Raw genomic sequence first — 26,450 nt, 5'->3', positions numbered from 1 at the left:
TGCATGACAAATGTCAGGAAGATGAGGACAAATGGGAGAAGGTCCAGAAAAGAACGACTAAAATGACTGAAGGTCTAGAAAACATGACTTATGAGGGAAAATTGAAAGAACTGGGCTTGTTTAGTCTGGCAAAGAGAAGACTCAGAGGGGACATGTTAACAGCTTTCAGGTATCTAAGGGCTGTTAAAAGGAGGGAGAAAAATTATTCTCCTTAACCTCTAATGATAGTACAAGAAGCAATGGGCTTAAATTACACAAAGAGAGGTTTCGGTTGGACATTAAGACAGACTTCTGACTGCCAGGCTGGTTGATAAATAATAAATTGGAAGAAATTGCCTAGGAAGGTTGTGGAATCTCCACCATTGGAGATTTTTAAGAGCAGCTTAGACAGAGACCTGTCAGGGATTGCACAGATGGTGCTTGGAGCTGTCATAAGGGCAGAGGACTGGACTTGGACATTCCTTCCAGTTTTATTATTCTATGATTCTATCATGTAAGTCCCACAAATAGCTAAACTATGATAAACTCTATTCCTTAACTAAACTGAAAAAGGCACTAGCACATTTCTACTATATTGTTTCCAAGGCAGATTAAAAATTGACAGTCTTATTACTTGTTTGTTGCAATAAGTTTTCTTGTTTTATAGAAAAATTTTTATGGTCAAATCTATTTACATAAAAAAGAGGTCAATGAAGTCATTCTATGCTTGATTAAAAATGTGCTTGTCTGTTGGTATATGTCAAGCCATTTTTTTCAAAGTGTGTTATGTACTCAGCAGACTACATCAGGTAGAGTATGAAGGAACATTAACTGCAGTACTATGAATGGGGCCAAAGGAGAACAATGTTTAGACATTAGTTATATTACTAGATATGATACTTACCTAAATAATAGTCTCATCATCCTCTACAACAGTTGCCAAATTAGGGATTCCAGACTTGCTGGTCAGCTCCACTGTGCTATTTCTTGGATACTGTTCAAGAACTATCTTCTAAGATAAAAGTTACATTTGATTAACGAAAACAAACGGAAAAGACAGACAGACCACATGCCATATCTTGTTTCCAGTGAAGTCAAAGAGCTTTTGCCATTGACTGCATGGGGAGTAAGTTTAGCTCTATGCAAACTTTTTTCTCAATTCTTTAACAGTAAGGGTATGTCTACGGTACAAACATATATGAGCTCCACTTATAGACACTGTGATAATTAATGTGCTGGTGCATGTGCAAACTACTAACCTTGGGTCAGTAGTTCAAGAGGGAGGAGGGAGAGGTTGCGGGGTAGCTTGGGCTTCTCACTCCAGCTCCCAGGTGGGCGCAGGGTCCAAAGCCACCTAGGTTTCCAGTTCCAGCCAGGAGTGGGTTCCACACACCTGGGCTTTGACTCCCAACCAAGAGCAGGGTGCAGCCACCCACATCAACAGAAGAGCAGGGGGTGCTGGGTTCTAATATTGCAACTTTCCTCTGAATTTAACATGATTTGCTAAATTAGACGAGTTGTTTTATCTATTTTTCTTGTGGCCATTTCTGAGTTTTATGCCATATTACTTGTATTCATGTAAAATCTCTGTCATTGTTACACTTGTTTTATTTAAACCAGCATGTTCAAATAAAACAAGTGTAATAACATTAGTGTATTTCATTTCTATTCATAAAATGACAGACTTTATATATGAACTTGTTTTGCCCAGGAGAGGGCTGGGCACTACAAGACTAAGCTTTCTGGGAATAATCTGGGAGTTGCAGTACATTGGGGTCATCCTGCAGTATAATTCAGGTTGGTAAGAGCTTGAGTGTTACTGGCAAGCTGTAAGCATACACAAAAATAATTGAGAACAACTTAATGCTGGTTGGTGTTTGTGAGCAGTAACAGCAAAGCACTGTAAACAACATCCCTGGTTAAAGGGCAGCTTGGATTTTACCCTGTCTGTGTCACACTCATTGACCATCTGGCCCACTGAGATCCCTATCACTGCCCTAGAACAGGATCAAGACCCAAAATTGGGTTACCAGAATGTTTCAAAGGGTTACACGGCAGCTCCTGTGGTTCCTGTCCCACGGCTGGCTGGGCTCACCTCCCTGATCTAGGAACTGCAATCTCTGGAATGTCAGAACTATTCAGGCTTGGCTCAGCTATCATTATGACAGCAGTATGTGTAGGTCAAATCAGAGTGAGTGGCACTGCAACCCCATTGCAACTCACAAAAATTTGGTTTAGTCAGGGAGCAGGTCCAAACCAGAACAGTGCTACAATCCTGGAGGTTGCAATAGTCACAGCCAAAAGCCAAGCCGCCCCAACCCCACAGCACAGGAGCAAAACCACTCACTTAAAAGGCAGAACCCAACCCAAACCGCTCCAGGGCCACCACCCTCAGAATATTTCCTAGATTGTGACAGACCATAAATATTTACAAATGAGTCCTGAACTCAAAGGTAGAGAACTATTGCCCTGGAACTGACTAACCAATTGTGCTGCCCACAATTGAAGTAGTGTTTTGGTTAGATCTCTTAAGTCATATTTGTAGCACTTTGAGAATAGATTGGACCATCTAGATCATTTTGTCTGACCTCCTACGAATCACTAGTTTTTATACATCATCCAGTTTTTCCTGTATTCAGTCCAGGAACTTGTGTTTGACTACAGAATAATTTGTAGAAAAACATCCAATCCTGATCTGAAGACACCAAGAAATACAAAAAAAAGAATGTTTATCTCCCTTGGTGGTTTGTTGCAGAGGTTAATCACCTTCATTGTTAGAAACGTGTGCCTAATGCCTGTCTCCACTAGGTCAAAGAGACCTTTAGTACCAAGTGAAGGTGCTTACATGCTGTAACCAAGAGACCTGAAGAAGAACTCTGTAAATTTGAAAACTTGTCTCTCTCACTAGTAGAAATTGGTCTAATAAAAGATACTGTTTCACCCACTTGTCTCTTTAACACTGTCATCAAGTCACCTTTCAGGCTAAGTCTATGATACAGACCTTACAGCTGCACCACTGTAAGGTCTCTCTGTGTCCATTTTTTGCCAATGGGAGAGAACTGTCCACTTTGGTGCTTTTGTTGGTAAAATTTATGCAAGTCAGGGTTGCTTTTTTCAGACCTGTAACTGACAAAGTGATAGTATGCATATACCCTAAGTCTGACAGACTGCATTTTAAATTTTTACTGCAAGGCATTTTATCAAGCCTTGTTGTGGGTGTTTTCAACATTTTTCAACATTTTCAATTTTTCAACATTTTTTTAAAATCTGGGCACCAGAAATGTAAGCAGTAGTATATTTCATTCACAAATGCCTTACAGAGAGGTAAAAATCATCTTCCTCTTTCTGTCCACTATCTCCATTTATACATCAAAGGATTACGTTGTCCCTTTTGCCACAGCAGTGCACTGGGAGCTCAAGTTCAGTCATTCATCCAACCTGATCCCTGAATCCTCTTCAGAGTCACTGCTTGCCAGGATACAGTTCACTGTTTGGTACGTACAGCTTAAATTATTTGGTCCTAGATGTATAACTTTGAATCTAGATGTACTAATATGTATTTTGTTTGCATGGGCCCAACTTGCACCCGCTGTCATAATGACAGGAGTCTGGGTAGATCATTCTGCATGATTCCCTGTCTCCGTCATTATTTAAATTCTGCCAATTTTTGGCTCATCCATAAATTTTGTCAGCTCTAATTTTGACTTGATATTCAAAATGCTGTAAGTCTCTTTATACTAAGGTTTCTAATACGTCTGATGAAATGGGACCAAATGTTACCAATGTTTAGAAAAGATTTCCCAGTATAGATAAGATTCTAGATGCTGCTTTTATGATTTGTGACTAACTGGACAAGGAACTGACAGTATGATGATGCCTGAACATTACTGGGATGAACAATATAAATATGAACTCTAGATTATAATCTAAATTTCCAGAGCTGGCCCAGCAGGGCCTGGCTGGTGGGCGGTGTCCACAGCTGTACGCTGACAGCAGGGCACAGCCAGCAGATGCGATCGTCCATTGGAGCACAGGGTTGCTCTCCTTGCTCTCCTTGCCTTAAGGCGTGGCCCATACATTTCCCTCTTAGCTAGGTAATTGGAGCACTGTGAGAATTCCTTAACTCTTGTCTGTAAAATGGGAATAAAAAGTATTTACCTATCTATTCTAATTACTGCATTATTAGATTAAGAATGCTATAACTGTTACATAGGTTATTATGATTTACTTTTCAAAAGCATGTAAAAATAATAAGATTTCAGTTTAAAAATATATTACACAAGATTACATTTTTCTGACCTGATAATGTGTTTCTGTTTTCTGCTTGATCAGGAGTTCTTCTGCTTTCAGTTTCTGTACCATGTCCAGCTCTATCAGGGTGTTTCCAGGTTCCTGTATCAGCTGGGCCCTCTCTACCTTCCTCTAGCGTTGCAGAAAAATTGACATTTACTAGTTAAAACCAGTGGAAACTACAATCAGCCACATTCCGATTATGTAACAAAAATATTTAAATGAAATTCACCTCTTCTTCATTTAATGTTTTCTTGTATGTGTAAAGCCAGTATGCCAGATAATTGATTGGGTCTGCTGGTCGATGCTCTACCACCTCTGCAAGTCCTTCCGCTAAACATTTCCCTATGCATTTCTTGAGGTACTCGGTATCCATGTGTATCTTCTACCAAGCACAGCACCAATATATTAACTGAAAATGTTTTAGACACTGAGTGAGAACATATGCAAAAATTTTCATATGGACATTGGTGATCACACAAATATCTTTATATTTTCTTGGATGATACACCTGAATCTTGACGGGGGGTACTATTTCTGGTAGAGAGTAATTCAGCCTTAACGGTTAATACATTCTTTGATGACCATAGCCAAGAAAGGTGGTAACTGAGTTCCTGTTGTTTCAAGATAGATCTATACTAATACTAGAAACTCACTTCTCATAGCTTACTGAAAAGACAACCAAAAGTGGTTACCAGTAGATAACTACCAGCTTGCTACTCTAGAAATGAAAGTTCTTGGACTGCATATTTACTAATTAAATTCTGTGTCAGTCTGAATAAAATAGTTCTCCTTAAGTATTGTTATATTTCCATTGGATCTGCAGTATAGCCCTAACTTGAGTAAAAACAAAATCTGCATGACTGAACTAAACATAAGTCTTAGTTTTCATTATTCACAAATACAGTACAAAATACTGTCTTTATAAAAAAGCTTCCAAGCTAGTCTAGACAGCCAAAATACAGAATGAAATGTAAAAGATAAGAAACTAATGCAGTAGCAGTGTATGGAAATATGGGAATAAATACTGAACACTAAGGCTATGTCTACACTAGGGATGTTATATGAAGGTATCCCATATACTTGTTCAAAGCCAGCCGGGGAGAGTTCTCCAACCAGCATAATTGAACCACCCATAATGAGTAGCAGTAGCCATGGCAGTGGGAGAGCAGCTCCCACCAACACAGTGCTGTCCACAGCTGCTCTTGTGGATGAACCTTATGCTGGTCAGGGGTGTATCTTTTTCACAACCTGACCAACAAAAGTTTTGCCCACAAAAGTGACACTGTAGGCAAAGCCTAAAGGTATACCTACCTTTCAATGCTACAGCAGCACAGCTTTGCTGCTGCATAGACACTACCTCCACCAATAGGGAGGGATTTCCCCATAATGTATTGGTAATCTGCATTCCAGAGTGGTTGATGAAACACTTATGACAGATGTGGCCCAGTTTCCCACATTCCCATAAAGTTTGTTTACAGCCACAAGTCCAGGCTCTCAGTGTTCTGTGTTGCTATTTGCTGTACTTTAGCCCAACACAGCTTCTAAGAGCCCAGTAAGCAGTGGGAGTGTTGGTAATGTGCTAGATAACATTGACCTCCCACAGTCCAGCAAACTTCTTATCCAGCACCAGTCAGGTCCAGAGGGTGCTGGACGAGAGGAGTTTCAACCAGTACCTCCCTCGAAGGTGTGGATTTTTCACACTGCTAAGAGACCTAGTGGTGCAAATCCCTAATGTGGAGCGGGACTCAGACTCAGTGTTGTAGGCTGCAGCGTCTTCGAGTGGGAGCCGGACAGCCCGAGTCACTGAGGTTGTTGGATCTTCTGCATCATCAGATCGGGGCTTTCCCCGTGGGTGCCTGCAAGCCGCAGCCAGGGCGCTGATCACCACTTACAGGATTCCTGCTGGGCGCCCATCACTCACCCCACGGCGCTGGGACCAGTCCTGACAGGGCCTGGCCGCCCTGGAGCCCCACCCACGGACAGGCTAGCGCCAGACCAGCCCCACGGCCAATGGCCCGGCGGCCCGTGCCCCGCCCCCTTATCACGTGACAGCCCCACCACACCGCCTCCCGCTGCCTAGCGACTGGACGCTCCCGAGTCCGCGCGCGCCTGAGCAACAGCTTCTCGTTCGACCGCCGCGCGTTGCCGGCGCAGTCCCGCGTGCCGTCTGGGCTGGCTGGTATGCTGCTGCCGGCGGAGGCACCCGGTAGGGCTCTGAGGCGGCCGGGGGCGCTTGGGCCTTGTCTTCCCCAAGGAGTCGGGCGCGCGCTGGGGAGCCGCGGCCGCCCGGATCGCCTTCCTCTGGGGTAGAGGGCGCAGGGCCGTGCGGGTGACTCTGCCCGGCGGACGAGGCCCGGCAGCCGTGCGTCGCGCGGGCTGCTTCATCCTTCCCGTCCGTCTGCGGGGCCGCCTCAGCGCGCTCCTGGCCTCTGTGCCGTCCGGTGTATAGCCAGGTTCCGGCTCCCACCGGCCCGCCAACGGGCGGGGTGCCCCGTTGCTCTGTCACTGCCCTTTAAATCGCTGCTGGAGCACCTCAGGCGCGGTCCAGGCGGGGGAGGCGGGTGCAGCAAGCTGGAGGCCCTGGCTCCTCCCCTTCATGCCAAGCCCCACCCCTTTTGGGCACAGGGAACTGACCCTTCTCACCTTTCCCAGGGACCTGGCAGGGCTGTTGGCCCCCTTCAGCAGCTTCCCCTCTTTCCCCACTGGGATCACCATGTGGGTTCATAGCAAATCATAGAAACTAGTTGTTTTCGACAGCATTTGGTGCATGGATCACTGACATGTTTCATGTGGCGGTATGGACCCCTTTGGAAACCTTAAGCATATTCTGTAGTGTGTGCTCTGGGATCCATAGGCTGAAAACCCAGGATGCCCAAGTTGGATAGCTCCAAAGCTGTTTGTCAGGAGGCTGACCTGTAAAGTGGGAGGGCTTCTACATCTGTTGGAAATCAAAATACAAAGACATTCAGCCATAGTTTTGCTTCAATTTGCATCTTCCAGGAAAGATGTATAGAAGTTGCATTTTGTCTCCATTCACCAGCATGAAAGGCTGCCATATGGTCTATTTTGTCCTCCTTCTGTATTTACACAAAGAGAACAATCCTAAATGATATTTTAGTGCATCACAGACCTCACTGTAAACACTCCAGGCCTAAATAAAATGTTGACTAGGTCTTTAATGTTGTTTTATGGTGCTTGAGTATTTGTAATTGTGCACTATAATGCATACACTGCTTTCTAGGCTGGCCCCCTACTTCAATTGTATCAGAAAAGCCAGTGCACACTAAAAGTTCCCAAAAAACCCTGATATTTTGCAGATGATTGCAAAAAGCTAAATTCATTCTGAGTTCTAAGTTTTATATTAAAAATAATATAATCACAGAACACTAGAACTGAAAGGGACTTTGAGAGGTCATCAAGTCCAGTCCCCTGCCCTTACAGCAGAACCAAGTACCATCTAGACCGTGCGTGATAGATGTCTATCTAACCTGCTCTTAAATATCTCCAATGCTAGAGATTCTACAGCCTCCCTAGGCAATTAATTCCAATGTTTAACCACTCTGACTTTTATGAAGTATTTCCTTATGTCCAATCTAAACCTCCCTTGGTGCAGTTTAAACACATTGGTTCTTGTCCTATCCTCAGAGGCCAAAAAGAACAATTTTTCTCCCTCCTGGTAACACTCTTTCAGGTACTTGCAAACTGCTATCATGTCCCTTCTCAGAGGTCTCTTTTCTAAACTAAACAAGCCCAGTTGTTTCAGTCTTCCCTTATAGCTCATATTCTCGAGACCTTTAATCATTCTTATTGCTCTTCTCTGGACCTTCACCAGTTTCTCCACATCTTTCTTGAAATGCAGTGCCCAAAACGACATAATACTCCAATTGAGGCCTAATCAGTGCAGAGTAGAGCAGAAGAATGACTTCTCATGTCTTGCTCACAACACTCCTGTTAATGCATCCCAGAATCATGTTTGCTTTTCTGGTAACAGCATCACAATGCTGACTCATATTTAGTTTGTGGTCCACTATGATCCCTAGATCACTTTCTGTAGTACTCCTTGCTAGACTGTCACTTTCCATTCTGTATGTGTGAAACTGATTATTCCTTTCTAAGTGGAGTACTTTGCATTTGTCCTTATTAAATGTCATCCTATTTACCTCAGCCCATTTCTCCGTTTGTCCAGATCGTTGTGAATTATGACCCTATCTTCCAAAGCATTTGCAACCCTTCCCAGTATGGTATCATCATCAGATTTATTAAGCATGCTCTCTATGCCAATATCTAAATTGTTGTTGAAGATATTGAGCAGAACCTGGCCCAAAACACACCCCTGCAGAATCCTACTTGTTATTCCCTTTCAGCACGATTGTGAGCCATTAATGACTACTCTAAATAAAAGGATGTTCAAGCTGTTATTTTTTCCTTTGATCTTTTGTTGCTTCCAAAGTGTTGTGGACTGAGACAGTGTCTTCAACATTCACATACAAATCCCAAAACCAGGACAATGCTTTTTTTTTTTTTTTAAATTAAAAAATAAAAAAAAGAGGAGCTGGTACTCACCTGGCTCCTTGCTCCCCCTGCTCCAGCCAATCCTGTGGCTTGGTTGCTGAAGTGCTGATACTCAGTAACAGCAAGTAGAAGCACAAAAAAAGTACTGAATGAGGATATTAGTATTATGTGACAGCACTGCTCACCCTAGTAAGGGAGGGGCCTAGAAAAGGTGGCCTAAAAATTGCCTGCCCTACAACAACTGACCAGCAAGCCAGGTCTGGCAGTTCAACCCTACTTGCGGTCGAAACCAAAAGAAAAATTTGAGAAAACTTACCGTTGGTGTATGGAATGTTCATACTCTCATGGATGGAGAAGCTGTTGCAAGACCTGAGAGAAGGACAGCTCTCATTGCTCATGAACTAGCCTGCTATAACATCGATATAGCAGCATTAAGTGAAACAAGGTTGGCTGGGGAAGGTTTCTTGAGTGAACCAGGAAGTGGTTATACCTTCTTTTGGAAGGGCAAGACTGAGACAGAGGATAGAATACATGGAGTCGGTCTGGCAATAAAAAACTCACTGATGCATCAACTCCCAGACCTTCCAGTGGGTATCAATGAAAGATTGCTGAAACTACGCTTCCCACTAAATGCCAAACGTCATGCCACCATCATCACTGCATATGCACCCACTCTAACTGCCCTGACAACTCAAAGGAACAATTCTATGAAGATCTCGACAGACTGATCAAGGCCACACCTGCAACAGACAACTACTTCTGCTTGGAGATTTCAATGCCCAAGTCAGGGCTGACAAGGAGAACTGGAAAGGAGTGATCGGGCCACATGGTGTAGGCAAAATGAACAGCAAACTCCTTTTGAGCCTTTGTTCTGAAAATGACCTGACTATTACCAACACTCTGTTCCGAGAAGCGGATAAATACAAAACGACGTGGATGCACCCTAGGTCTAAACAGTGGCATCTGATAGATTATGCCATTGTCAGAAGGTGAGACATCCAAGACGTACTGATCACCAGAGTAATGCGAGGCGCAGAGTGCTGGACAGATCACAGATTAGTCAGGATGTCTCTTCAACTTTACATCGCTCCCTCTTGGCACAAATGCCTTAAGCGTGTGCGACCTGCTTTTAACATAGCCAGACTGAAGGATGCTCAGTGTTTCAACAATTTTCAGAAGAGTCTCAATGACAAATTAATATCCCATGGTCAACTGATCGGTACAGTAACCGGAAAGTGGGATCAGTTCAAGCAGACAGTGACTGACACGGCAATTACATGGCTTGGACCAAAGAGAAGAATACATCAGGATTGGTTCGATGAGAACCAAGAAGAAATATGTTCAGCACTGGAAGTAAAGAGAAAAGCCTTTATTGAATGGCAGAATGACCACTCCTCAGTCTCCAAATGGGACCATTTCAAGCACCTTCAGAGCAAAACACAGAAAGACCTCCATCAGATACAAGACAGCTGGTGGGAGAGCAAAGCCAAAGAAATTGGGCACTATGCTGAGACCCACAACTCAACAATGTTCTTTAGTGCTATTAAGACTGTCTATGGACCTTATAAACCAAGGACTACCCCATTGCTCTCATCAGACAACACAACGCTGATCAAAGACAAAGAGGGCATCAACGAAAGATGGCGAGAACACTTTAGTAACCTCCTTAACAGACCATCAACTGTGAATAATAACATCCTCAATGAAATTCCACAACAACCCGTCCTGACAGATCTTGAATTTCTGCCCACTATAGATGAGATTAAGAAAGCTGTTAGCCAGATGAGTTCAGGAAAAGCTCCTGGAAAAAATGGGATACCAGCAGAGGTATATAAAGCGGCAGGTCCAGCAGCACTAGCAGCATTCCATAGCGTGATCATCAGCATCTGGGAGGATGAAAACATACCACAGGACCTCCACAATGCTATTATTGTCTCCCTTTTCAAGAATAAAGGCAGCAAAGCAGAATGTGGAAACTACAGAGGCATATCCCGCTTCTCCGTTGGAGGGAAGATCATCGCCCGCATCATCTTGAACCACCTAACAGCCAGTATTTCTGAGGCATATCTACCTGAAAGTCAATGCAGTTTTCAACCTGGCTGGAGCACAGTTGACCTAGTGTTTGCTATCAGACAAATACAAGAGAAGTTCATTGAACAGAACATGCATCTGTATGCTGTCTTCATAGATCTGACAAAGGTGTTTGATACCGTCAACAGGGAAGCCCTTTGGACCATTCTAATATGACTTGGCTGCCCAAGAAAATTTGTCCAGATTATACGCCTTTTCCATGATGGCATGACAAGCGAAGTACTGTCTGATGGAGCCACATCAGCCCCCTTCAACATCATCAATGGCATGAAACCAGGATGTATTCTCGCTACTGTCCTATTTAACCTGTTCTTTGCATGCATCCTTAACCATGCAATGAAAGATCTGGACCGAGCTATATATTTGAAATACCGGCATGATGGTTCACTTTTTGACCTCCGTCGCCTGAATGCAAAGACTAAGACAGTGCAGAAACTCCTTTCTGAGGTTCTCTTTGCCAACTACTGTGCCCTTATGGCTCACACTGAAAACAATCTACAGCACATTGTCAGCAAGTTTGCTGAGGCCGCGCAACTTTTCGGACTAACTATCAGTCTCGGAAAGAGAAGTTCTCCATCAACCTGCACCTGGATCAAATGCTCCTGTCCCGCGTATCTCCATTGACAGCACTCAGCTTAAAGTAGTGCAGAACTTTAAATACCTGGGTAGTGTCATATCCAGTGATGGATCACTGGATAATGAGAGCAACGCGCGAATATCCAAAGCAAGCCAGGCACTTGGCTGTCTGCATGTCAAAGTTCTAAACCACCACAACATCCGGATGTCAACAAAACTGCTTGTGTACAGAGCTGTTGTCCTCTCATCTCTTTTGTACGGGTGCGAAACATGGACACTGTATAGGCATCACATCAAGCAGCTCGAAGCATTCCACATGCGCTGCCTCCGTAACGTCATGAAGATCTGCTGGCAAAACAAAGTGCCCAATCTTGAAGTCCTCGAGAGAGCCCAGATGACAAGCATCGAAATGATGATTATGAAGTCACAACGACGTTGGACCAGTCATGTCAGCCGCATGGATGCCAACAGAATCCCTCGCCAGCTTCTGTATGGTGAACTCTCCCAGGGCATCCGGCATATAGGTCGTCCACAGAAATGCTACAAGGATACCACCAAAGCCAATCTGCAGTACGGTAGTATCAAACCTAGGGACCTTGAGGACACTGCCAGTGACAGAACACAGTGGCGTGCAACAGTCAGAAATATCTGCATTGCCTTTGAGGAAGACCGCTGCTGGCATCTACAAGAGGCACGCGAATGACGTCACAGAGCATCAGCAATGCACAACCCACTGATTGCGAACTTCCCATGCACCATCTGTGGCAAAATGTTCACCTCTAGAATTGGCTTATACAGTCACCAGAGGGCACACCATGAGACTAATAACAGATGATCTGCACAGATTTGTCATCATCGGATCGATAGACTACCATTATAATATTATTATAATATAATATTATTACCTCATGCTTTGGTCTTCAGAGTCATTCCAAAATCCACATGAAGTGATAGGATAGAAACATCATCATTGACCTGACAGATTATGCACATGATATTGTAATAATAGTAGTCTATTAAGTGCTGATAATGCAGACTCTTAGGCAGATGTTTAACATTTAGCATAGTTAATTCAAATCAGAATCTGTATTTAAATACATAAAAAGAAAGCTGGTATGAGACCATAGGGAGACAAAAACTTAGCAATTTGAGGCAATATGTTTTTAGTCTATTGAGTGGCAAAGGAGACATGCTGAAATATGTGGCCGTTTATGCTATTTAAACTTAATTCATACCTAATTCTTCTTTTGTTTTAGAAATGGTTTAAACAAGAAAATAAAGCATCTCAAAACTGAAGTGCAAAAACTACACCAAGAATATAAATATGCTTGAAGAGTATTGAAGAGGGTTGCAGAATCCTTTGAGGTGAGGGGAAGGTATTGAACCTTCTGTGGAGGTAGACTGTGACAAAACACTGATATATTGCCAGGTGACAGAAAGTAAGATCTAAACAGAGAGCATATGGTCTCATTTCCTTTATCTGTTTTATAGTCTTTAGATAAGATGTTTTCTTCTTAAATAGATCATACAGAAAAAATATTGAAATTCTAAGTAGCTTTTAGATTCTCTTTGAATCAGCGTATAATTGAGTGACGTGTATATACTTGGGGCAGAAAATAGCTAACTGGGACTACTGCATTTGATTAGAGCTAGAAGAATTAGCACTGTAAGGAAAAGTTGTGATCATGTACTACAGTAACTAGAGATAAATGAATATTTACTACAGTTAGACTATGTTAACCAACTACATGTTGAACCTCCCCATTCTGTCATCCTTGGGACCTGACAGGAGTGTAGTAGAGACCAGGGAGTGCATCTTGGCAGCTAGAGTCCCATAACTGGGAGTACAGCACTGCAGCACAGGCCTGTCTCTTTCACCAAGTATCCTCTATCTCTGCTCCTCCCACGTTTTCACTGAGCATCATTTCTACAGATGAACTATTTGTGGCACTCCAGAAGCTCTGGGATGGTGGTAGAGGAGTTGCAGAGTATGGGGCCCCTAGATTTTCCTTGTGAATGCTCCAACTCCAGACCACCCATTGGTGCTGGACCATGGATGTTGCTGGAGAGGGAAGTTCAGATAGTCCTGCCTGTGTCAGCATCTGAGTTTGCAAAAATGACATCTGTGGATGTGAATACTTGTAGGTATAGTGTGGATAGGCACAAATTTGCAGATTTCTAGATTAAAGAATTGTATCTGTGTCTGTATCTGCAAAATGAGCTTCAGATATCCACATTCACATCCATAGATGCAGATACCTCCTGGACCAGGAATGTCAAACTCAAAGCCTACTGAGGGCTGCACAAACAAAAACTGATAGCTTTCACGGCCACCAAGGAAAATGTACTTCTGTTGGAAAGTTGTAATTATTTATTACTGTATATTATGTTTTAGGTATATTTTATAATATTTTTCAGGTTTTGTTTGAATATAATACAATCATGTTAACTGAGAAATTTAATACTAATTTTGTTGTTTTATAATTTTATTAATAGTTCATAAAATATGATGTGTAAAATTGTTATTTGCTCATATATAACAATTTTAATTTAAATATAATTTTAAGGAACTTTAATTTTTTATATGATACATAACTTGTTTTGTTGATAGAAACAACTATAAACAGTGGTTAATCAAATAGTGCAGCCCCCATTGCACCATGCCTGGCTCCTAGACATCTGTACTGCCCCCTTTCCATGCACTAGCTCCCCGGGGGGGGTCGGGGACTGGGAACACACTTGACCCGAAAAGCAGCAGCCTGAGAAAGCTGCCAGCCAGTCCCATCCAGCTCCCAAGCTCTTAGAAAACGTGTAGCTTCCACAAGCCTCGAAGGAGAAAGAGCACCCCTTCCTCCTGTCCGGCACAAGTGGCAGGTGGAGCAAGCCCCCACTTTTCTTGCAGATTGTCTGAATGTGTTTTCTTCTTTACAGCTGCTTTCCAGGTGTTTTTTCCTGCACAAACATTTTTTTCCCCCCTTTCCTACCTTCTTTCCCTTTTCTGTTTGTAGCACTGAGAGCAGGGAGCAGGGCACATCAAACACAGTGGCGTGGACCTGCTTTTCCCCTGCAGAACCAGAAAATACCCCGCCTTCCCCTTTCTACCAACCTCTCACATGCAGCAGCTCATTCTCAGGGGGTTAGTCTTTCCTGTCTCCGCAGTCTCTGGGCTTCTTCCCTGCAAAATCACTAATGACAGCCAAGTTCCAAGAGGGCACCGCAGCATCTCTGGCACAAGCAGACCAGCTGCACAAGGGGCTTGCAGCCTCCAGCAGCAGAAAGAAGGGGACTGGACCAGTGGCCACAGGGGCCATGATACATGTTTGTCCTGCCCCCTGCCTCCTCAGGCTACCCGTGTCCAGCCCATACCTATTAAAACCCCAGGGAGACAACAAGGGTTTAATAGGCACGTGCCTGACATGGGCAGCCCGAGGAGGCACGCATGAGCAGCAGGGGGCTCCTTGGGCTGTCCGTGAGTGCCTGGGTGGGCTGCACTTATGTGTTTCATTAACATCTAGTTGCAGAACCCAAAAAATGTGGTAGGGCCGCATGTGGCCCCCTGGCAGGGTGTTTGACATGGCTGTCCCAGACATTTAATAATGGATTTAAATGTAGCTATTCTAAAGAATATTATCACCTAATTACAGAGGGGGAACATCTGAACTAGAATTCACTTACAAATTTAACATCATCAGCTTAGGTTTGAATTAAAATCTTAACTGATTAATGCATTACAAGGGCAATTTCCCCACCTTTGATATTCACATTTCTATATCACATGCTATGAGTGAGATATATCCAGCTTAATTTGGTCCTACTAGTGACAGGTAAATTTTTTTGTATTTTGCTGCAATATATGCCCTGGATCTGCAATTTCTACTCCAACTCATCTGATGAAGTTGGTTTTACGCACAAAAGCTCATGACCTAATACATTTGTCAGGTTCTTAGGTGAGTTATATGTATCATCGAAAGCAGTGAGGGGAAACCTAGGGTAGTGAGTGGGTCTCGTGAGTGGCACTCCATCATCTCAGTGAGCCACTAGATTATCATAACCAAGCAAGTCTCCCAGGATAGGGTAGATTTGCTAACTGCACTTGTGTACCTAGAATTTGTGGGGTGTGCTGATTGAACAGTAAATTTGATTGGATGCAGGGGGAATGCATGGCTCTCACAGTGAATTTTGTGTGCAATAAACACTCACCTAAGTTCCTGTGCCCTTGCTTTAAATGCAAGTCACTTCTGATTTAAAAAAAATCTGGATGAAAACCAGTAGCATATGGTAACTTGTGCATGGGCAACAGTTAAAAAAGTCTTGTGGGCCATAAACCCTAATTATCAGAGGGGTAGCCATGTTAGTCTGTATCCTGAAAAACAACGAGAAGTCCTGTGGCACTTTACTTTATAGACTAACAGATATTTTTGGGGCATAAGCTTTCATGGGCAAAAACCAACTTTGTCAGAAGACCCTGCATCTGACAAAGTGGGTGTTTTCCCCCCAAGAAATCTGTTTTACAAACCCCAATGGGCCTCATGTGGCCTTCACGCCGCAGTTTGTCCACCATTGATCTAAAGTTCTATAAAATTAATTGACAATGAGCCATTTTTAAGAGAGTTTATTGTTTCCTTATATCTAGTGTAGTTAGAAAGGTTGGTAAAAATGTTTGCAACTGAAATTATAATGCTCTTCAAGAAGTTGCAACGTTGCAAGGAAATTGGTACAACAACATAGATTCTGACACCTTTATGTCGGGTAATATTTTATTCACGAAATAATCTCAATTAGGTCAATAGGACTTTTTTGTAGAGAAGTGTTATGCTCAACATAAGTAAGATTTTTGGAATCTGGTCTCAGATAAACAGAATATAATAACAATGCATTTTAAAGCTTGTTTTTATTTCACTATCCATATAACTATCGATGATGCTGGTGCTTCACTAGACTGGAGAACATGTGTATTCTGAGAAGTAATTAAGACCTCCCAGGTCCAGCACCCTTGGGACCTGACCAGTCCTCAAGGAGGGGATTTGCTGGACTAGGGAAAGTCCCCTGCCACTGGCCCCCACCTACCTGCATCCTGATTCCAGCCCCGGCTGAAGGCTCAAGCACCAGCCATGGCCAAGCAGCCACCACTGAAGGCTCCATCTCTGGCCGTGTCCCCACTGCTGCAGGCTCCAGCATGGGGTTCTCTGGTCTCACGGATATTGCTGGACCAGAGAATCCCGGTTTTTAGAAGTACAACTTATATTATTTTACAATCTGAATGAATAGCAAATCAGATATTTTAATTTCAATGAGCCATGGGAAGTCTCTTCTGATCTGTTTTTAATATTCTTCACATATAATCAGAAGACAGAAGAATTATAAATTATAATTAGTACCTAAAGTAGTTGAGAAAAATGCCTGGTGAATGATGGCTATTCTCAAAATATCTGGCAGATTCATGCTCTTTTGGCAGAGGAAAATATTTCTAAAGTTGGGGTCAAGTACTTTTTAGGCAGCATAAGTTCATACCAACTTCCAGGTTTTGCCTATGCCTGCTTGTAAATTAGAGAAATTATTTGGTTTTAGTAATGATGGTCTTGTGGTTAGACACAGGATGGGGATTTGTCTTGTTTTAGTCAAACCATACTGTACTGCTCACTTCATTTTTTGATTAAAATACATCAGACGTGCATGTTTTTTTGAGAGTAAAACAGCATTAATGAAGCTTTTTGTCAGTATAATCTACCAGTTTGTTTTGATTGAGTACTATTCACCTGTCCACAGAAAAAACATGTTTGTATTCACAAGAATTCTTGTTTGCAAGAAATCTCACCTATCCTCGCATGAACAAATCTGTTTACAAGAGTATTTGTGTTGAGCCTACTTTGGTGGACATTTTGCAAAGCTGCTTTAATTATTCTTGCATTAGTTTGACAAAAATATTTATAGACAATTTGTGAACAGAAAAACAAATTTCAATTTATAAAGCTTAGGCTGTTTGATCAGGGAACAGACATGATACCTTGTGACTTACATGGGTAGGTCATAAAATATTAATAGAAAATATACATTGCAGCAGTTCACGAACTGTGATAAATTTTTTCTGAATTGTGAACACTGCTAAAATGAGCAAATTGGTATTTATTATTAGTAATATTATAGTGCATATAGTCCCCAACTCTGACTGGAAGCTCTTGTGCTAGGCATTGTTCACAGTGAAGGATAGTTTGTGCTTAGACCAGCTTGCAGCCTAAATAGGCATGACAGACAAAGGAGTGAGAAGGGAATTAAGGCAATGACCTTTTCAACAGGTGTTGGCAGAGCTGGGAATCCTGACTCCCAGCCTAGTGCACTGTCAACTAAATAACGTGTTTATACAATGCACAGTGTTTTCACCAAGCATTCTTAAAAAGGAAAAAGAACTAAAACTCTTTTTTTAACTGGTATTTGAGTAACCAGCACTTTCAAATAACCGACATAATTCTCATGCTCTCTCCATCCCCGTCCCCTGGCGGTGGCTGCAAGATACATTGTAATAAGCTGGCAGCAATAAAATCTCACTGGTTTAGTTGGAAGTGGCTCTCCTAGAGGGACATTTATATGGTAACTGACAAACCTTACATGTCTCAGCATCCTGTTCCCTAAAGAAACTAAAAAGACATGCTTAATCTAGCCCAATTAATCATGTAGTTAGCAACAATTTAAATAGATAAGAGGCACTACCTCTCTCCTCTGAACACTATGCTTGCCTGCCGCCAGTCAGTGCAGGCTGCGCAGGGAGCTGCCTGCTCTTAAAGGAGAAAGGTGGCAGCTGGGGCAGGAAACACTCCTGAGTCAGCTGCAGCTCGCCCTGCGGTGCCACCCCTTTCCTTCTCTACAATGAGGCTCCACCTTGGAGGGCTTTGCAAAGCCCTGGGGTGGGAGGTGGCAGCTGCAAACCTGCCTCATTTTGCCCAAACCCATGGCCATCATACAGCAGAGCACAGAGCCAGGAAGAAAAGTACAGGGAGCTGGAGTTTGTGTACAGCCCCACCCCTCGGGGGGTGCATCCCACTCAGCACTGTCCTGCATCCCTCCATGCTGCGTGTGAGTGCAGATGGCAGAGTCCTCTGCACACCTACCCAGCATGAGTACTAAACTCTCTTTTATCCAGAATATTTGATTATCCAGTAACCTCCCAGTCCGGTTGATGCCAGATATCAAAGAGTTTACTGTATGTTCATTGGCTAACCTATTTGCAACAGACCATTTAATATAATTTAGTCAATAATTCTTAACATATTTTGTAGTTTAAGTTATTGTTTGATATCTCTTGCGTTTGCATTTTCAGGAGGTGTAAATGGAGTCTGAATACCTGAAGAGATGCCTGGGGACATGCTTGGCAAAGGGACTTGCAGAGGTGGTAGAGAATCGGCCCATAGACCCGATAGAGTACCTGGCATACTGGATTTACAAATACAGGAGAAATTTAGATGAAGAACAACAGGTGTATCTCTTTGCATTTAAAATGATTATTATTACTCTTTCACAAACTTTAATGACCATATAGTTAATTAACTTTTTCTGATTTGTAAATATCATGCAATGACAGAGGAAGCAGGAGAGGGATAAACTGGAGCAAGAGCGTGAGGAAGCCCTGAAAGAACTGGAAATGTTAGAAAAAATGAAGGAAGAAGAACTCATGATCCAGCAGAAACTTGCAGAGGAGCAGAAGGTATGACAAAATATAGCTGGTAGTAAAAATAGTTAAAATTTCTAGCTAATAATACTTGGCTCGATACCTTATAACATCAGAACCAACCTAAGTATGTATCTTATGGGTGATGTATTACAAAGGTCTGTGTAATGGTGTGACAAGAAAGTGGCATAGGAGCACTATATGTGACTTGTATAAAGAGATGGTCTGCTAGATAATAAGGCTATGTCTACGCTAGAGGGTTTTGTTGATAAAACCCACAGAGCATCCACATTACCAAGCCATTCTGTTGACTGTAAATTGACAGAACTTTTGTCAACAGCATTCTGCTATTCCCCCTTGACACAGAACGCCTCTGTCGACAGAGACCTGTCAACAGAAAGCCTGACTGGACATTCCGGGGGCCTTCTGTCGACACTGGGCAGCTGTGTTTGCTGTGCTTCTGATTGTCTGCTTTGTCAAGAGAGTGACTGGGCAGTCCATGAACTCTAGTGCCTGACATGCCAATTGTAAATTATTGATGCTCAGAGAAGCCTTAGTTTGGGTAGCCTTTCCTCAGGGTTCTATGTTATTTAAGAAGTCCTACTGCAAACTACATTTCCCTGTTAAGCTAATTGTATGTTCCGGTTGGTCATATCACTTGGGCTATGCCTACATTACAGGGATTTGTTGACAGAAGGCAGTGGCCACTGTCAGAAGACAGGATACTTACTGGTCTAGGTGGACCTTTAGTCTCACCCAGTATGGCTGTTCTTATGTTCTTACATACAAGTCCATGCACTTCCACTTCTTTTTTCAGCTATGAAGACAAACACATTTGTTTATATTTACAAAAGATAATGCTTCCCATTTCTTACTTACAATGTCTCCTGAAAGTGAGAAAAAGCATACGTTTGTGACTTTTATAGACAGAGCTGCAAGGTTCTTAGATGCTAGATATGGTAAAGATTCGTATGCCCCTTTATGCTTTGGCCACCATTTCAGAGGATATGCTTCCATACTGACAATACTCATTTTAAAAAGAGGGGCTAATTAAATTTGTGACTGACTTCCTTGGGTGAGAATTGTATGGCTCCTGTTCAGCGTTTTACCTGCATTCTGGTTTATATTTCATGTTATATCAGTCTCAGGTGATGAGTCAGCATGTTTGTTTTAAGAACACTTTCTCTGCAGATTTAACAAAAGACAAAGAAAGTACTAATGTGAGATTTCTGAAGATAGGTATAATATTTGACTCATGATTTAAGAATCTGAAGTGCCTTCCAAAAACTGAGATGGACAAGTTGTGGAGCTTGCTTTCAGAGATCTTAAAAAGAGCAGCACTCCAATGACTCCTATGTGCCTGAATCCATTTTGGAAGGAGATTTAGACTGCAAAATCAGTTAGACATTGGAATTCTAATGCAGCATCACCTAAACACCTTTAAACATCTTGGCCTAAAACTCTTGTGAGTTCTAGTTGTCTTCAAATGGGCATTGGATTTAGCCTTTAATAACAATGGTAAGGGGTATGTGGAAGGTTAAGGTCTTCATCTCTCCATTCTGATTTCTCTTTGACAATCAAAAAGCCTTGCTAATCCATTCTTATTATTTCAGCTAATGTATGTTTACGTTTTCAAGTAAATTATAAGAAAAAGTAGACCTATGAGTCTCAGGATATTAGAGAGGTAAGTTGGGTGAGATAATACCTTTTATTGGACTGACTGATGCTGGTGCAAGAGGCAAGCTTTCAAGGTTACACAGAGCTCCTTTTGAGGTTTGGAAAACTTATCCAGAATGTCACAGCTAAATGCAAGATGGATAAGCCCTTTCATTTTTGGAATAAGCCAGTTTTTACTGGAAAAAAATCTCAGGTTTTACAAAAAAGTAGTAGTCTTTTTTTTTCTAGTTTTCATCCTAATTTTGTATCATACAAATATATAAAAATAACTCATTTTCATAAGAAAATACAATACAATACATTTCCTGAAATTATATGTATTAAGTAATTCGATAGTTTGTGTGTATAAGGAAAGCTGCCTGTTGAAGTTAAGGCTGTATATTAATCTAGAAAATACACACAATAAACAGACATGCATGCAAGCCCTGAAGTGCATGCATAGCTGAACGTCCTCATGAATCTCTTGCCCATCATGTACACATTTCAAACTGTTAGCAGATAATGGTTTAAAGATGTGACACACTAAAATGGGAGGAAAATTAAAATCAGAAGTTGATTGAGAATGTAAGGAAATATTCAAAAGTTTTTAAAATTGAGAAAAGGAGGAAGTTGAGTGTGGGTGCTGCAAATGACATGGCATCAATGGTGGCATTCTGGCCAACTGAATCAAAGAAAATTTGGAGTGCAAATGACACTCGTGACTAAAACAAGAAGGAGAAAATAGAAACAAGCAAACATTAGACTCAGCATTTATCTGGGCATGGCAGAAAGAGCAAGATCAAAATGAGATAGTAACTGAATTTGTACATGTCCTCGACTTTTCAGGGAAGCCGCTCAGCCTTCCCTATAGTTTTTTTTGAGGACTTAATATGTAAAACTTCTGTCCAGCTACAAAATCTTTGCTAAATTCAATCAATCTGATGAAGAAATATTTGGAGGAGAATGATGATGCTCTTGTAGGCTATGTCTACACTAGCCAAAAACTTCGAAATGGCCATGCAAATGGCCATTTCGAAGTTTCCTAATAAAGCACTGAAATATATATTCAGCACCTCATTAGCATGCAGGTGGCTGCGGCACTTCAAAATTGACGCGGCTCATCCAGACGGGGCTCCTTTTCGAAAGGACCCCGCCTACTTCGACGTCCCCTTATTCCCATCTGCTCATAGGAATAAGGGGACTTCGAAGTAGCTGGGGTCCTTTCAAAAAGGAGCCCCGTCTGGACGAGCCGCATCAATTTCGAAGTGCCACGGCCGCCCGCATGCTAATGAGGCGCTGAATATGTATTTCAAATGCAAATGGCCATTTCTAAGTTTGTGGCTAGTGTAGACACGGCCGTAATGTCTAAGGTAGTTGAGATCTATTCAGGCCTAGGTTAAACGTGTCAAATTTGCAAATGAATTCCAATTCAGATGTCTCCTTCTGTAATTGATTAATTGGTAAACAAGCTGTTCCATCCTGTATTTATTTGTGACACTGAAGTAATTTTCACATACCTGAGGAGTTGTATATGCTCAAAAACTTGTCTGTCTCACCACTAGAAGTTGGTCTAAGAAAAGATATCACTTCATGCATCTTGCCTCTTGAAGAAAAAAATACATACAGAAAATGTCTGCTTTTCAAACTGCAACACCAGCATAGCTCATGCTATTGTAGTTTGCCTTTTTCCCCCCTCAGTTTTTCCTTGTTATATTGCTTCTATGAAATGACTGCAGGCTCAGCTGGAACGAGAGCATGAGAAGGCTCAGCTGGAACTAGAAAGGGTAGAGAAAGAGAAAGAAGAAGAGCTGTCCTTGCAGCAACGAGCTGAAGAGGTCTGACAAATTTTAGTTAATAATAGTATTAGTAATTTGATATCACAGATCACCAACCAGCCTCTCCCTGATTCATGCTTAGATATCAAACATCCACTCTGATTAATGCAGGAATTGTGTATGTACGCTGTTAGCATACAGACATTTGACCAACTGTCAGTCTGTTAAAAACATTTCTGGGGTGCATGTCTAGCCTTCCAGTTTCATTTCAGATTTCTCGAGTTAAGGCACTGGTTTGTATTATAAGTCTCTTAAGCATAATTTTACGATGTTTCTAGAATGTAGCTTACAGTACTATGTATTTGTTTGCTTAGTATTGCTGCAGTCCTTGGTTATTGTTATGAGACAGTGCTTCTGTTTAAATGGGAGGTCAAGTGAATAACTTACCCACTCCCTGCAGGTAAATAAAGCATCAGTGGTTCATCAGGGGCTAATCCTGGTGAACTGCATCCAGCCATCGGTGGACTAGGTTCTAGTACAGGTTGAACCTTTTATCTGGAACTCTTTTGTCCAGAAACAGTCGTGATCTGGCATGATTTTAGTTAGCTGGATGACCACTTAACATGATGTGGCCAAGTTTCTCATAGTCCAATAAAATTAGTTTACAGCCATCCATCCTGGTTCTCAGTGGTCTGTGCTGTTGTTTAGCCATAATTTACCCCTAAATGTCTCCTAAGAACTCATTAAATAGTGAAAGTGTGGTAAGGCTGTTAGGCAACATTGACCCCCTTTGGTCTGGCAAATTCTCTCATTGGGCACCATTCAGGTCTCAAAGATGCTGGACTAGAATGGTTCAGCCAGTGTGACAATCTAAAGGAGAATATTTTTCTCAGATCATTTTGTCAAAGTATTGACAGTGTAGCACTGTCTAAATATTAAATTTTGTAACAGAGAAAAAAGGGTACTACAAGAAAACAAATTTGTTCAAGCTCCTCTAATACTAGCTAATATTAACCTTAACAGTAATGCATAGACCCTTTAAATACTTAATTTATTTGTGTTGGGGTGTTGTTACTATACTTTTGATATCTATGGCATCTGTTCATTTTTGTTAATTTAGTGCATGCAAATTTCCTTTATCATATCTTCAGAATTCGTAAATACCTTTGTGACAAAAGTAGCAGAATTAGAAATGGGTCACCAGTAAGCTGTGTGATTGAATTGTAGGAAGCAGGGGAGAAATCAAGGACATTAGCTGAGCTTACAGATAAATATGGAGCTCCTAATTTGACACGAGTTGAGGAGATGGATGAGAGTGGACAATCTGACGTAAGTACCAGAAAAAAAAAAGTAACTGATCTTTGTGTTGAGATATTTGTGTCCCCACTGATGCCTATAGTTAAGACTGTCAGCACTTCCATTATGGCCAAAAAGACAGTATGTGGGCCATATTCTCCAGACCTCCTGAAGAGAGCCTGATCCCCAGTGCATGTTAGAGAATACTTTAGAATGCTGTCTCTGGTTTTTGGCTGCCGGTAGCTTCAACTTGTCATTTCCCACAGCCTAGGAACTCTCTTGCCCTGCCTCTTTTTCCCCCAGCCATGCCACTGTCTGAGCAGTTGAGGAACATAGTGGTGGAGCCAGCAGTGTAATAAGGGAAATCTCCAAATTTCGAACTTTGTACATTCAAGGTATTTTCCAAATAAAAGTTTGAATATTCCCAGTGAAGAAGCTGCCTCCATTTGCCTCTATGATCATATGTGTGTGATAAGTGCTAATTTAATCAACTCTTGCCCTGCCCCATTTTCCCCAAGACATGAAAACAGAAATAGTTTCCTCAACTGCTGAAACTGTTTTGCTCCTGTTTCAGCAGTTGAGGAAAATGGTAATGACACATTCTTTTTTGCATTCTGCAAAGATATTGTCAATGAGTTTACATAAAAACTATGGAAATAGATCACTGCTCTTACAGTATGCTATGCACTTGCACCCTTTAGTGCTCTTTGTTAGTTTGAGAATCAGAGATAATTTTCTCTATACAGTCTTACAAGATTATGTTGATGTTACAGTTGAATAAAAACTAAAGCATTATGTCACTGTATAGGAGAATACATCATCAAAATGAAGGTTATTTAAACACTGTTTCTGTTTGCTTTGGTTTGTATCACTTTTTACTATAATATCTGTTTAATATGCTGGTGAGTAATTAATAGAATATGTAATATAATATGATAATATAATATAATTTAATATAAGATAATAATATAATTTAGTATAATATAACTTTAATATAATATGCTGGTGAGTAATTATTGTTCTTGTTCTTAGACTACATTGAATCTCACCGCTGAACCAGAGGAAGAAAACCTACCTAATACGAAAGTTGATTCCTGATCTTTAGAGACGTACTGTAATTGTGTATTTAATATATGTGGAATTAATTTATCAGTGATACTTGGGGGGGCTTCAGAGTTAGATAACAAAATGTGCTAAGGCAACTAATCTAAGGTGAATATTATAAAAATAAAAATCATTCAAATACTTGGAAAAATTGATTTTGACTTAATAATTATGAATTCATTCTATGCATGATGTTGTAAATACCATATCTTGTTTCAGTGAAACAAGGGGAGACAATTAATCTCTTCTAAATCTGATATACTGAGTTATGTGTAGTTCACTAAATAAGACACTGTCAGACAAGTATCTCCAAACCCAATATCCTTATCTTCATGAATATTAAATATGTAGAAGTAACTTTAGGGATTCATCCTCATGTTCTTGTTCAGAAATTTTCCTGTTTTCATTTATTAAATTGATTATGGCTCCATGCAGAAGTAGCTGCATTTCATTAGTGGGAGAAGTGATTTCTGTATGTACAGTTTTATAACAGCAGTCTTAATCTCAGGTCTCGAGGATAAGTGGTATTACTCATGTATTAAAACTTTTACAGATGCTTAAATGCTTTGCTGTATGTGAGCCACAGTACTCAGTTCCTTGTAGGGTAGCATTAAAAATGCTTCCAAATGAAAGGTGATATGTAATTGTACAATATTAGATGAATTCTTTTTAATAATGAACAAATATCAAAAGACTTCAAAATTAAATTCAAATAGACATCTGATAATCATCATATCTGATCTTAGCCTTATTTCCTGACCAAAGAAATTTCCCTTTTTCTCATGAGGTTTTCCAAAATTCTGTGGGTTTTTTTTGGTCAAAAATTACACATTGAGTCTTTTCTGTTTTTCATTACTTATATTCCCAGGTGACCATGTCCATTTAAAAAAAAGAAATATATAAAACCATTACATTCAATTTTTTTTTAGTTTGAATTGGACATTTGACATTTCAAGTTTTATCCAAATGGCTTCTGTTCTTAATCAGATTACTATGCCTGAGGAAATTGTGGTGGTTTCTTGCTGATTGTCAAGGGTGTTAACTTCCCTGCTCTAATAAGGCACTACTTGTCTGGGAAGGATACCAGAACTGATTAACTGGATTACACTTGCTTATAAAATAAATCCATTTCTTTCCACCTTAGTGTCTTGTAGCAATACAGATTAGCTGGGCAATCAACAATCAGTTAAGATAGAATATATAATATATATAAAATATTACTCCATTACAAATTCAGTATAAGGCTAATTTAACTGATATGTTTGTGTTTTGGGATAGATTAGCAGCTTGATAATTGATCTGTAGTAAAGCTAGCTCTAGGATTTCTACTGCCCTTTGTGAGCTAGAAAATATGTAGACCCTACAGGAAAAGGTCAGTCATGCAATAAATACTTGTCTGTCCTAGTTAGTTAACTTGCTCAGTTCATATGCTGAAGCAGGAGTTGAGCAGAAACCTGTCAAAAATGTTTTGCCTTTATTACTTCCAGTCATAAATTCTCCAAGAAAAT

The 26,450-nt window shown here is 41.1% G+C and overlaps 1 protein-coding gene across 2 annotated transcripts; it reads left to right on the top strand.

Annotated features, from left to right (window-relative positions):
* The first annotated feature begins 6,331 nt into the window (after nt 1-6,331).
* Nucleotides 6,332-25,577, top strand: LOC142015695 (DPY30 domain-containing protein 1-like). 2 transcript variants are annotated; one of them, XM_074999462.1, is made up of 7 exons: nt 6,332-6,478; nt 12,708-12,816; nt 18,764-18,919; nt 19,025-19,147; nt 22,504-22,602; nt 23,770-23,871; nt 24,871-25,570. In XM_074999462.1, the coding sequence occupies exons 3-7, from the start codon at nt 18,773-18,775 to the stop codon at nt 24,934-24,936; spliced, it is 537 nt and encodes a 178-aa protein (XP_074855563.1). In that variant the 5' UTR covers nt 6,332-6,478; nt 12,708-12,816; nt 18,764-18,772; the 3' UTR covers nt 24,937-25,570. The 2 variants fall into 2 exon arrangements, with proteins under 2 accessions (XP_074855563.1, XP_074855564.1); XM_074999463.1 differs by lacking the exon at nt 22,504-22,602 and having other exon boundaries at nt 24,871-25,577.
* Nucleotides 25,578-26,450: the final 873 nt, after the last annotated feature.

The sequence above is a fragment of the Carettochelys insculpta genome, chromosome 7 (genome assembly GCF_033958435.1).
Source record: "Carettochelys insculpta isolate YL-2023 chromosome 7, ASM3395843v1, whole genome shotgun sequence".
Taxonomy (NCBI): domain Eukaryota; kingdom Metazoa; phylum Chordata; order Testudines; family Carettochelyidae; genus Carettochelys; species Carettochelys insculpta.
This window is presented reverse-complemented; position numbering and strand designations above follow the sequence as displayed.

Bases quoted from the DNA above. Each gene is read 5' to 3' on its own strand.
- LOC142015695 (XM_074999462.1), top strand. From the start codon at position 18,773: ATGGAGTCTGAATACCTGAAGAGATGCCTGGGGACATGCTTGGCAAAG. The intron at 19,148-22,503 runs GTATGACAAAAT...AAATGACTGCAG, and splicing joins AACTTGCAGAGGAGCAGAAG to GCTCAGCTGGAACGAGAGCA. The intron at 23,872-24,870 runs GTAAGTACCAGA...TCTTGTTCTTAG, and splicing joins ATGAGAGTGGACAATCTGAC to ACTACATTGAATCTCACCGC.